This window comes from Pteropus alecto, unplaced genomic scaffold (assembly GCF_000325575.1).
Source record: "Pteropus alecto unplaced genomic scaffold, ASM32557v1 scaffold86, whole genome shotgun sequence".
In the NCBI taxonomy this organism is placed as follows: domain Eukaryota; kingdom Metazoa; phylum Chordata; class Mammalia; order Chiroptera; family Pteropodidae; genus Pteropus; species Pteropus alecto.
Window position 1 is genome coordinate 21,671,504 of NW_006442109.1, and position 14,283 is coordinate 21,685,786.

The 14,283-nt window shown below is 36.4% G+C and overlaps 1 protein-coding gene across 1 annotated transcript in view; it reads left to right on the forward strand.

The window, feature by feature from the left end:
• The window catches only part of ATP8B4 (ATPase phospholipid transporting 8B4 (putative)), a 145,363-nt gene that overhangs the window by 101,900 nt on the left and 29,180 nt on the right, over window positions 1–14,283 (forward strand). The window contains 4 exon segments of the mRNA XM_025038751.1: window positions 1,545–1,650; window positions 10,397–10,544; window positions 13,240–13,423; window positions 13,959–14,182. Coding sequence (XP_024894519.1) covers window positions 1,545–1,650; window positions 10,397–10,544; window positions 13,240–13,423; window positions 13,959–14,182 — 662 coding nt within the window.

The window sequence follows — 14,283 nt, forward strand, 5'->3', positions numbered from 1 at the left end:
AGAATTTACTATTTAAAAACAACAACAACAAAAACAAACAAACAAACAAAATGCCTTTCATAGTGTACTCTGGGGTCTGTTAAGTTTCAACTCAATTGCTTCTTAATATAATAGTTACATCTCTAGACAAAAATGGAATTAAAAATGTTTAATTATTGGTTTATATGAGCACTGCTTTCAAGGACAGAGACTGGCAAAGCAATGAAGCAGGACACTGGAGACCTTAGAAATACTCCTTTAGTTTCTTGATGGTAGGAGGCTTTGGGGAATTTAAAGGAGGGGTTAGGGTGGTAGGCAGGCTTTGAAGAGGCTCAGGGAAGCAACTGTTTATCAACCTGTGTGGAAATATTTTGGTATTTTAACAACCACAGCAGCTGTGCTACTGCAACTTGGTTGCATTCCAGGTCTGTCTATATAGTGGTACCAAGAAAGCTGATTCACTTTCAGGCATGACAAAATGCCAAGTCTTCAGAGAGAGAGAGAGAGTCATTATGTTCAGAATACTCCATTTCCTATGAAAGAAAAGGAGATCAATATATTTTGGATATACTGCTGGCAGTAATGCTTAAAACAAAAGTGACTTTATGCTTGGCCATCAGTAAATCAGAAATATTCAGTTAACTGGCACACACATGTTTTTTAGATTCTATCTACCTGTTTGACAATTTTAGAACGTTGGAAGATTTGCAGATATGATAAATCAGTTCTTTATATGTTCAGTCAAATCACTGATTCCAAAAAATAAACAATAGAGTTGAGCACTGCAGTGTGTTACTAGAGACTTCCTAGAGTTTGATGTTGATCAGTGGGTACAACTATTCAACTATTTATGAATGTTGACAGGTTTACCATTATTTAGCTATAATTTCTGTCATTTATACAGAGGATATGCTAAAATTTTATCAATTGCCTTCCTTGACTTAGGAGAAATCTAACGATGCTATAGAATTAGCTAGAGTCTAAGAATTCAATAGAATTAGAATCACATGACTCTTAAAGATGGAAGGGTAGCCTGACTATCCTAGGCTTCATTTCTATAAAACTAGAGGAAAGAATGCCCAACACCATGTAATTTTCCAGTTATCTCATAGCAGTAGTCAATTCACTTAATGGGAAAATGGCAATGTTGTATGTGGGAGAACTATAAAAAATTTTATAAGAGAATTTTTGCTTTTCACTGAACATTTTGTGAGTTGTTTTTCAATTCACCTACCATATCAAAATGAAATAATAGCTAAGTCTAGTATTTTAGCTCTTCAAAGGCAGTATTTGGGACTTCTGGTAAAAACTGGATGAGAAGGCTTAGGATTCATAGATGTTGCTACCTCTCCATGAACTTAGCCATTGGTGAATTGGATCATAGGAGCCACGTTTTTGACTTTTCCTTTGGGCCTCTTGCATTTTATCATCCATCATGCTCTCTCTGACATTGAGGAAGCCTGTAAGTTATAAGGAAATATAGCAATGGCCTCAAAATGTCTATGGAAAATGTACTTATGTTCTCAAGTAATGTTCTCACTGAAGTGGGCTTTATTTTGTATCAGAAACTGCCATCAACATTGGCTATGCCTGCAACATGCTGACTGATGACATGAATGATGTGTTCATTATAGCAGGGAACACGGCAGTGGAAGTCAGAGAAGAACTCAGGTAAGTGTTAAAAAGGTAGGAGGAAAGGAAGAGAGGAAAGAAGAGAAAGAGGGAAAAAGGAGGATCAGATAGTTGAGAAAGTGGAAAGACACCCTATAGTTTCCTACTGTCTTAATTTAGTGTAGAGCTCCTTCTGCATGCTTCCTAAAGCCCTATTCATTTTGGTGACAAACTAAGATGTCAAATAAGTTTGACATCAGTGGCAAATTATTGTCTTCAGGCTTCCAGCATTTCCCAAGTGTTTTTAGAAAAGTATTCCAAATAATTTTCATTATTAGGATTTAAAATTATGCATTGTTGAATAACTTTTAACTCTTACATGATAATGAGTGATCGGTGTTACCAAGGGCACTTGTTAAAATACAGATTCTCTAGCTTCTTTCTGGCCTAAAAATTAAAAATATTAAGAATTAAGATGGAACATAGAAACTTGTATTTTAATAGGCACCTGGATGAAGCATACGGCCAGATAAGCTTGGAAAACAGCTGTAGGAGATGGTGTATAAAGTTGGAATAGAATCTTTCAGCATTAAAGAAAGTGGATATGTTGACATAGTTGCTGGAGAACCCAGATATAAAATGCTTATAAGAAACAGAATATTGTGAAATTTGTATAAATACTATATAGTACCAGAAAATATATAAGTAGTGAAATTGGAGCTAAGAGTGGTCAAACATTAAATTTTGAGAAATAACATTTCTTAAAATCTGACAATTTATCCCCTTTTTGTTACTTCATTTGAAAAACATGTTACAAATCTGTATAATTATTTTCCTAGAACTTTAAAAAATGCTCTCTTATAACAATTTTTATTAGCTGATGCTTGTAATAGTAGCTTCTCTAAGTTCAACCTATTTTGGATCTGGCAAAGCAGATTGTTGACTCAAAGGCAAACAGCTTGCTGCTTGTTTCACTCTAGATGGGGGTCTAACCTTCTTTCAGCATGAATAGTCATGCACTGTGGATTTTCTTAATTGTCTCCATCATTAAAGTTTGTTCTTAAATCTTGGAAAAAAAGGAAATCTTAACTGTAAGCACCACTAATTGATACTTGTAGATCAAATCTTCTAACTTCTTCTACACTGCCTTTACCCACTGGAGAAAACTGCTATATTATGCTAGTTAGAAGCTATGTCTGGAGACTGCATATGTCTTTGCCAAATAAAAGTTGGGAAATCTAATTAATTGTTACTGATATAATTTTATTGTTATTTATATAATTTTGATGATAGAGTACATAGAGACTATTGAAGAAATATTAATAACTTGTTTGATAATTAAGAATTAAATTTTAAAATGATTGTTTTTTGGGAAATTTAACTCTTACTGAAAGAAAATAGATGTGAGCAAATCTAGATTTTAATGAGCCTAATGAACCTATTGCTAAATACTTTGAGACCATGCCTGGAACATTGATTACTGTAAGCAGAAAACATGTATTAGCTCATTTTATTCTCAAAGCAACCCAATAGTAGGTATTATCATTATCCTTGTTTTTCAGATTAGGAAGTTGAGACACAGATAGAGTAAATAACTCCCCCAAAGTTTCACAACTAGTCAGTGGTTCAGCTGGGATTAGAATATAGGCAGTGCGGCCCCAGAACCTGTGCACCAAATTACTTGTCGTGTGTTTCCCTAAACGTACCTAGGAGGTATTCCTACTCCCTTTAAATACTTAATATAAAAAAATGTAGTTATCAAGGTACCTTACTGCTTCACTTGAGATCAGACACCAGATGAGCAACTAGGGCAGAATAAACTTCCAGGAGAGACAACAGATGTAAGAGGAAGAGTATGGACTTTCTGTTAACTGGAGCCGAGTTAGAATGTCGACTTCATGCTCAAGACTGGCTGAGTGACTTTGGTATATCATTCAACCTCTCTTTGCTTAGTTTCTTCATTTGTAAAATGGTAAAATATACAAATACTTACCCTATGGATTATTTTGTTTGAGGAATGAAATGAGGTAAGAATTTAGAGCTTTATGGTCATCGGAGAACATCCTTCTTACCTTCCCTGCTCTCTCTTCACTTCCCTTTTTCCTTCGGTCCTTGTTCCCAGTCTTTACACCAACAAGGACTATTTTTATTAATATTTCCCTCATAGACTCTAAGGAGTCTATCATTAAAATTATATAAATAATAATAAAATTATATCATTAACAATTAGATTTCCCAATTTTTATTTGGCAAAGACATATCATATGCAGTCTCTAGTCATAGGTTCTAACCAGCATGATATAGCAGTTTGTATACCACGTTGATGTTATAGTAGCCAGAAATAATAGAAAACTTGAAAAAATTAGGGATCCTATGCATTTTATCATAGAGAAATCTACATTTTTCATTAACCTTCCTAAGTTATTGAAAACAACATGTTGACCTCTATTACAACTTTTATGGATCCTCTTCCTCTATTGGTTACAATGGATAATGATATTGCAGGTTGGTGGACTAACACACACAAAGACATAGAAACATGAAAGAAATCATGTTATATTCCAGGAACAATAGTCGAAGTTGTAGCTAGAGTGTACCACAGAGCGAAGGGTGGAAACAATTTTTCAGAGATGGACTGTGATAGATTGATTGGCAAGCAAAGTGATTATACTTTATCCTGAAGGTATTGAGTGGATGTGGGTGGCTTCTAAGCAGAAGAGTGACAAACCCAACTTTGCATTTTAGAAATAACACTCTAGCGACAGGATAGATTGAGTATGATTGATGGGAAAATGAATAGTATGGAGAGATGCTTTAGGAGGTGGTTGGAAAACTCAAGCTTAGAGATAATGAGGATTGAACTAAGGGCAGCGAGGTTGTAAGAATGAGGAAGGAAAAGTGGTGTGACAATGACAGCTATTTTGGAGGTAGAATGAATAGGACTTAAAATTTGATTTGATGTAAAGAGAAGTAGGAGGTTCTGTCATGTCTAGCTTGTCTGACTTCACAGCCCAGAATACTCTCAGATGTACAAGAACAGAAACTCTTTAAATTTTCTATAACTGAACATGATCCCCTTTTCTGCCTGAGGACAGAACAATTAAAGTAGGCACTCTGGGGTAAATTTAGTTCAAGTCTAGGATGCACAATTGCCACTGATCCTCAGCATCAAGCCTACTGGCATCTAGCACTTCCCATTTCTGTGTCCCTATCTGGTCTCTGGTCTCTTTGGGTACTGGCTGTCTCTCTTGGCTGATGTCCATGCTCTCCTGGGGAAACTGGAAGTTTGGCTGCTCCTCCTTTACTTTTCTGTGTCCACGAAGACTTGTGCTTGTATATGATTACCTCTGTTTCTGAAATCTCTTTACTCTACCACCCTCCATGTCACTGTACTTCAGTGGCAACTATTCCATACTTGGAGTTCCAAAAATTCGTCTGAGGATTCCATTACACATGGTTACTCCATCCACTGCCAGTTCAAGATATGAGTTAGCACCTAGGTTTCTTTTAGTGACTCACCAATATCTAAATCTCTCGTCAAAGCCCCTCTCCTTTAGGCTGAATGCCCTAGAAAAGAGGTCATTTCTTTGCAGTTAGTTGCTTATGGCAACATTTTATGCCCAAATTCTTTTAAGGATTAGTTTTTTGAGACTCGAAGAAACATTTTCCTTCCTCCTGAAAAAACCCAATTAGTAAAATTCCAGATTGTTGAAATTCAGAATGACGGCCTTACTATGAGTTTCAAGAGTCTATTTTGCAACTCAAAAAGCAAGATCTTGATTCTTTTTTATTTCTTCTGTATGTGGTTCTGTTAGATTCCCCCTAAGGTAAGGTTTGTTTCTGTAAACAAAGGGGGTCATCTGTGGTAGCAGCACTATTGCAGAAGTTGTGGGGAACCAAAGTTATCTCAAGATTTTATCCAGCTTTATTTTGTTGACTAAGTAGATGACATAACCGTTGTTATGTGGAAGGAATGTAGAGAAATGTGAATTCTTATATACTGTTGTTGGGAGTGTAAATTAGTAGAAACTTTCTAGAGGTCACACTAGCGATATATTTCAAAATTACATATATATACACTTTGACCCAATGATTCCCACTTCTAGGAATTGCCCTTAAGAAAATAAATGGACAAATATATCAATATGTATCTAAAGAAATATTTATTGCTGCATCAGTTACAATAATAGAAAATTAAAATTGCTCAAATACCCAGCCATAGGAATTTTGTTAATTATTATGATATATACATGCAACAGAATACTATGTAGTCATTAAAAGTTATTATGTGTTTCTTGACATAGGAAGATATCCATGATAAATTTAATTAAAAAATGAGATTATGAAACATCATGCATAGTATGATCCCTTTTTGAAAAAGGTATGTGTGTGTATACATATGTATGTATATTATGTATATTGTATATATATAAAACACTATATATCTATATCCATATCTATCTACCTAGGTACCCGTCATTCTCTGGAGGACATATACAGTTGTTCTCTCTGGGTGATAGAATTGTGAATCATATTTGCCTTCTTTTTTTATGGCTCTTTGTATTATTTGATGTTGTAATAATATTCATGTAATACTTTTACAATTAGGAAAAAAGCCAAAAAATTATCTCTATTTTTTTAATGAGAAAATAATATTCGGAGGGAAAAACAAATAAGTAATTTCCAACTAGACTGATTATTTCAGGACACTTGAGGCCATCTTGCTTTATTTCAACCCAGACTTGGAGATCATCTCATTCTTTGAGTCTAAGAGAAGCTATATGCATGGTAGAAAATTTTATAAAAGAGAAATCGATACATTTATAGTATATATTTGCTTAATATTAGGATTGGGGAGAAAAGAGCATCCACGAAAAGGTTTCACTGGCAGTGCTTTCTATAACTTTAATCTTGGTTACTTATATTAAAGTTCATAGTTTTGGGGATGAAGTATTGAAATTATAAATTTACACCATTCAGTTTTCTTCTGTTCTGCTTTTGAGTTCAATGGGAGTTTATACAAAAACAAATAAACAAAACTATATCAAAAGAACAGAATAAATGATAGTAGATATTGGGAGGAAATGAGGTTTATATTTAAACCTGTCAAATGTGTTTAGATTATTTCGCAAACAAGGATATGTAATTTTCATGTCTATCATGCATACGACTTGTTTGAAATTTAGTGTCATGACACCATTTTAGACACTTTGAATCCTGGATTAATTTTGCTGCCATAGCTGCTCTAGCATTGAGGGCATATGCTCAGAAATCTACAATTAAACTCTGCTTTGGTTTCTCAGAAGATTATTGCATACATTACATTTTACCAATACATATGTCTTCAGCCCAAAAGAAAACAGACTGAGAAAGTAATTTTGCTTGGGCTGACAGGCACACTCATTCTATGTTTTTTTTTTGTTTTGTTGATCACATATTTCATTGTTAGAAAAATTTGTCTTGTAACTAATTAAACCATAAAGTGACCCCACTGCTTCTGAGAAGGATCCCAGGGATATACCTGGGAATTGCTATTTTCTCCTTAATCAACAGAATTTGCATTGTGTTTTTTTGAACACCTCTTGGGTGGAAAGTTATTTGTTTGAATGAGCAGGGTTTACAAATGCAAATGGCTTCAGGGCCAGGAAGGGACCATGAGTTGTGTGATCTGAACCATATGTAAGATATTAGGAAATGGCGGGGCCTTTAGTGAAGGGGAACATCATGTTGTCTATAAACAAAATGCATCTTGTTCCTAATTCCTAACTTCTAGTCACCCAGGCAAAATGTTTTAGTAAGTTAAGTTTCTATCACAAATGGTAAAACTTTAGAGCACTAAGTAATCTTGGAGGTCTTCTAGTACACACTGACAGCTGCCCAATATTTCATAGATGGTATCAACCAGTCTATTGGCTGGTGCTATCCTGCAGTTTCTAATAAAAAAACCAGTTTCTAAACCAGTTCAGGGGTTTAATGTCTTACAGGTCACACAGGTAGTAAGGGATGGAACGAGGGCTTGAAATAAAAATTTCATGTATTTTCTCCCTTCTTCTACTGTTGCCAGGGTAGTGCTGTTCCTTAACTGCTTCTCTGGCACTGTGTCTTTGTACCAACATAGAGACGGCCTATGGCTGACTCTATGGGTAAACTTGTGTGGTAGATCAAGAACAAGGAATCTGAAGACCTGGGTTCCAGCTTAGATCTGTAACTGACTAATCAAGTGGCTAGAGGTTAGATAACGCAACTGTGGGCACATGAGGTGTCAGAGGCAGACCTCAGGCCTGAGCCCAGGTCTCTGGGTGCCAAGCCCAATCTTTTTATGTCAAAGTTAAGATTGTCTCCTTTTAAACGTGATGTCATGATTTCAATTCATTTCCTAAGGTCCTTTTAATGTTTGAATATAGAATGCCTTAAGAGAACTGACAAAAGGACTCCTTTCCTTATTGTCTCTTTTCTTTATAGATTGCCTACAAGCTAACATGGACCTAATTGTGCTTCGCTGTGTTTGTGGTGGCATGCAGCTGTGAATGCCATGGTTGCTTCAACTATTAATGCATTTCTGCATGCCAACCTTGTAATAGACTGCCCTTCATTACAAAGCTTGGAAAAAATCAGGGAGTCTTTTGTTTTAGCATGTGTTACTTGTATTCTGTGGTTAAACATTTTGTGTTATGCCTGCAAAAATGTAAATGTATAGCTCATATTCATTGAAGGGAGTTATGTGTAGCTTTTGCCCCCCTAATAAATTGTTTTTGTGAGAACCAGCTGGTATTGGAAGAACTGAGTTCCAGGAAGAAAAAAGAAATGACAGTTATAGAGCATGGCAAAGATCTGAAAACGCACAAGCCCAACCTGGTGAGGAGGATTGACCAGTGTGGAGATAGTGCAGTGGGAATTTAAGCAGAGCTAGGACAACTGTCCCTTGTCTGCATGGAAAAGGTTCATGTGAAATGTTAGGAAGATAGTTTGGTGGTGGCGGGGGGAGGGGTGGAAATCCTAAGTAAATAAAACTTTAGCCAATACTTTCATGAACTTCACCCTTCTTTGGAATGTTTTCATTCTCTGGAGGGAAAACAGAGATTGAGTCATTTAAACAGCGAGTGAGAACTTTATGAAAAAGGAAACCTCAAGAGATGTTTGCCCTTTGGTGCTTTCTTAGGACCCAATTTATGAGTTCTACAACACTGTCAGAGAAATGTTCATTTCTGAGGAAATCGTCTCTCTTGCTTTCTTCATTATATGGGACTGTAAATTTTCACGACTGTGAGGAGGCTTCCCTGACATCTGATGCAAAAGTCTGGTCCTCCCACTTAAAACAATGATTTTTCATGTCTGCTCTCTCCCCCTTCCCACCATAACTCCTTAAATTTCACACGTAACACACTGACTTTATAAATCTTTTTCTTCGATTCTGCAAACCGATTGCTAAATGCATAATATCGTCCTTGGAGACAGGGATATGCAACCTCTGGGTTGCTTGGGTTTGTACATATAGGCTGTGATTTTGCTCCTGGACAGCAGAAGGAGATGTTGAGCCAGAAGATAAGGAACTTTTGTTTTGTTTTTGTTTTTGTTTTTTAAGCTTAGCACGTATGTAAACAATTAGTGTTACGTTTTCAAATAGTTAGAAACTTGAGGACAAAAATGGTTGTTTTTGTTCAGTGAACACTCTCTTCTTTCAGAGGAGCCATAGCATAAAACCATTTTACTAAACGTTTTCTACGTAGGATGAGCCTTTTTTGCTCTAAGCAAAAACATCCGTTTTCTGGCTTCTTAATCCTCATTTTCTCATGGGCACTCATTTTGATTATGCAAGTTGTGGCCTAAAATGTTGGTGGCAGGCTTTGACACTCATGTTCAGGCAGCATGCTGTGTAGCTCCCTGGTTGTGGTTGAAAGTTTTGTAGTCATGTCAGCTTGTCCTATGTGACTTCAAAGCCTGTCATCCAAGGGTCTTCCGAGAGGAAATTTCCCTTCCCTTGAAAGCATCATCTTTCCATTTTGAAGAAAAACATAAAATGCCACTTCTAAGGATTTTGAGTCACCATACATTCTTCTTAAACAGCAGAGATGGGTAAGCTGTGGGCAGGATTATTCTATGCTGATGAGATCTAAGGCATTGAAGGGAGTTTCCATTTGGAAGGAACTTCCACATTTCAATGTCAGTAGTTTCTTTCCCAGAAGACTTATTCTGTTGTTTGAGCTGATGAGTACAATTTTCACTTAAAATATTTCATTATATTATATTGACTATACCAATTCAATAAATGCCATCATTTGCTTTTATTGTCAAATTTATAAAACATGTCCTTCTTAGAAGTCTGCTTTAAGATGGATCATATTACATTGTTCTACAAATTGATGAATTTATTTACTATATAGATGCCTCGGAATGCCTAGAAGATTTTGTCATTTGTCTTTAGTCTGTTCCTTTCCTTATTTAACAATATTATGTGCCATATCAGTGGTTCTTAAGCCCTTGAGGCTCACACAACCTTATGTACCAAATTTATCAAGAGCCCCTAGTTCAAGCCCAGATCAAGATGGTGATTTAGCTTTTAAGTAATTTAAAGCATTCAAGATGATTCTGTTTTTATTATGTTTACCCTCCTTTCTGGAATTTGGAAATTCGCTACGGTATCCTTATCACAAAGAATTATCTAGCTTTCTTACCGAAACTGAATCTTATGCCACAGTCTGTCTGAATAGTGACAAAATGAATTTACCTCTAGGCCAGTCTCTTGTTAGATTGAAAAGGTATGCTGTGTATACTTTGTTATAATTAGCTTTCCTCCCTTTCCTTTAAGGAAAGCAAAGGAAAATTTGTTTGGACAAAACAGAAGCTTTTCCAATGGCCATGTAGTTTTTGAAAAAAAGCAGCAGCTGGAGCTGGACTCAGTTGTAGAAGAAACTGTAACAGGAGATTACGCATTAATCATAAATGGCCACAGTTTGGTGAGTTCACTTAAGGCTTTTGTTCTTTTTTCTTCTTTACCTCAATAATCGTTTCTTTTGTGCTATCATAATGAGATCTTTTGTGTTTTCCAAACAAGTGACACTACTGGAAACAAGGCAGACACAGTGATTTCCTGTTTGCAAGGGGAAAGGAAACTTCTAATATATATTTCAAACATTATTGCTTGAAGCACCACAATGAAGGGGAGGATCCAAAAAACTGAATTCACAGAATATCAGTCTTGTCTAAATGACTTTAGACCAGTTTAAGTGCTTTTCTAAGGGAGACTGTCACAGTTCACTGTTATTTAATTAAAATAATGCACCTGGATGAATGTATTGCAATTATCGTTCTTGCTAATGTTTGTGATTTGCAGAGCACAATCCGACATTCATATAATTACCACACCAAATTATTGCCATTAAGATACCTCTGGTGGTTTTGCTAAATAGCAGCATTTTACAAAATGCCAAACAATTTGCTTTGATTAGGAAATCTGGTTCTTGTCGTAATAGAATAAACTTGGATTGTACTTTTAATGTAGTTCAGGTTCCAAATCTTGACAAAATATCAAAACACACTTCTGAGTTTCTAATTTAGAAAACAAAAGCTCTGATTGCACTCCAGTGAAATTATCATTTATATGCAAAAAGAGCTAATCTCACACTTTTCTTAAACTTTGATGACCATTTTCACTTTCGGAGTTTAGAAAATAAATGTATTTTCTTAGAGGACAAAAGAAGTTGGATATGAGTATACTGTATTTTCCCCCTTGTGATCAGCTGTCTTAGCTTTTAGTGCTTAGAGAATTATCCAGCTGGATTCCAGACGTAATGATGTGTTGCCTTCCACACCATGGAAAGTTACAGAGCTCAGCTGCAGGCCAAGCTCAGTTGAAAGTTTGTCCAGATGACACAAACTTCTCCCTTGCACAAATGAATAGCAACTGAAAATTATAAACCTGTCAGCTGAGACGTGGAGCTCATGGCCTCCAAGCTGAATTGCCCAGGGACCAGCCTGTGGAAAGGGTCCCTAATGACCTGCTCTTTGACTTTCCCCCAGGCTCAAGGAAGCCAATGTGTGGTGGGTTAGAGTACTCGGATGATCACATGGGTGATCACATATACCATCCTCTCTCTGTCTTTACATCTGCTGAAATAAAGAGCTGAGATAGATGCTCGTCAAGAACCCCTTCAGCTTTAATGCCTGAAGCTTGCGAAACCATGAAATGTCATTTTTCATTTAAGGAGAACTGACCATGTTTCTGATAGTATCGTCAAAAGCTTTAAAAAAAAATTATGATTCCAGTTTGCTGAAAGCTTGATGCTTTGCAGAACGTAATTGGGTCTTTCTCAGAGTTTGAGTCTAGTTTTTTCACTTATTAATATTAAAGAAAAAAGAAAAGAGAGAAAAGGGGGCCATTCTGGGCAAGACATCCAGTTATATGCTTCCCACCAACCCCTTTCCCCAGAAAGGGCATTTATGTCTGAGAATGTTAGCTCACCATTTCTCCTAGGAATTATAGGCCTTTACATGAGAATTTTCTACCTCAGAGTCATGTTTTTATACTTATTCACCCATTCTTCTATTAACACCATTAACATTTACTAAGTATGCCTTGGTCACAGTTCTAGAGCCTAAGAATAAGGATGTGAATAAAACATGGACTTTGTTTTAGGGATTGCCATCGGTAGAAGAGCTAATCTCACAGTGGTATGACAAATACTATGAAGAGAAACGAACACAGTGATTTGAGAGCATAGAGGCAGATGCATTTAGTTCCTTGTGAGAAAGTCAGGGAAGACTTCTGGAGGAAGTGATAGGAGGCAGCAGTGCAAAGGCACAAAGGCAAGAAAGAACTTGTCAAAGAACTTGCTAAAGATTCATTCAAAGATACTAATGACTCAAAATTCAGCTGGATTCTTGTTTCCTCTGATTGTGTTTATTAAATAATGTACAATAAGATGATAAGATGTTTTCTAGAAAAAGAAACGACAGTTAATTACAAAGGATTACGCTTTCTCAGTTATTTCTTGGCCTATTGAAAGGCTGTTGTGTATTTTGAGAGAAGCAAGGATGGAAAAGGTTGGGGAACCCTATTGAGGACACCACCTTTTTTTTGTGCACCACCCTTTTGTGCGGGCTTCTCTTGGTTTTGATCACTACGTTCTTCAAGGGCTCGTCTCTGGATTATATGCTTTTTCATTCGCCTGTGCATTAACAACCACAACGAGCACTAAATACACAAAACAACAATGCAAAGGAAACAAAAATTCCATCATGTAGAACAAACAAATCCGCATCATTTTGTATGTCATTCTAAACTTGGTGAGGTGGTAGATAGGTTCTGTCTTTCGCTTTTCCTTATTTCTGGAGATTCTGAAACTTCTTCAGCATTTAACTGTATCTCTCCAGTGCAGCATGATAATGTGTCAAGGAGGACATACAAGGGGACTGTGTCTTTTGTTTTTATTCTAGAATTCCTTGACACTTAGTAGGCATTCAATGCTTATTTCTTTAATTGGTCATTGTTGCTTGTATGACTCTGAATCAACAATGACTTGTTGAAGTGAATTAAACCGTTTAGAAAAGAAATCAGTTGAGAAACAAGAAATCAACTTCTGAAATAATGTCTCTTATTTATTGTTTCTTGTTCTATTCTGGATTTTTTTTTTTTTTTTTTTAATAACATAGGCTCATGCCCTAGAAAGTGATGTCAAGAACGACCTCCTAGAACTTGCCTGCATGTGTAAGACTGTGGTGTGCTGCCGAGTTACACCGCTTCAGAAAGCCCAAGTAGTAGAGCTGGTGAAGAAGCACAGAAATGCTGTCACTTTGGCCATAGGTGATGGAGCTAATGATGTCGGCATGATCAAAAGTAAGAGAACATTTGCTCAATGGGGCATGCTGCATACCTGGAGTCCTCATGCTCAGCACTGGGCAATATGTAATGGAGGCTGCACTACAACTTCATTTTCCCAGTAGTTCTAAATGAATACTCTGGGTCCAATACATCCACTTATTATTAGTATTCATAAAACAAAAACAAAAACAAAAAACCTCTTTGCCTGTAATTAAATCATTTGTGTATTTTTAAGCTAGAAAAGGACATTGGTGTAGAGGAATTAACACTGGTCCCATAGTTCAACTCTTGGGTTTAGCACTAGCTTTGCCACTTACGAGTTCTAAAACCTTGTGCAAGTTGTTGAACTTTTCCAAGCCAATGTCCTCTTTTGTAAAACTAGGATAAATACCTATCATGAGTGTTTCATGAGATAATATATATGAAAATCATTAATGCTATAGCTGTAAGTTTTCTGTAAATGAAGAATAACATAAAGAGGAATGATAAGTTCCCCTAAGAGGTTGTGTATTTGTTTGGGGAATAAAAGTGTTCCTCTTTTCCTTTGTAGGTGCTCACATTGGCGTTGGCATCAGTGGCCAGGAAGGACTGCAGGCGGTCTTAGCCAGCGACTATTCATTTGCACAGTTTAGATACCTGCAAAGGCTTCTCCTTGTTCATGGAAGGTGGTCCTATTTCCGAATGTGCAAATTCTTATGCTATTTCTTCTATAAGAATTTTGCATTCACACTTGTGCATTTCTGGTTTGGTTTCTTCTGTGGTTTCTCAGCCCAGGTTGGTAACAAAGCACTTTTCTTTCTTTTATAAGATCCCTGGATTGTAAACACCTGTTCTTCATGGTTCTTTAGTAATAAATATCATTTTTATATGCCTAA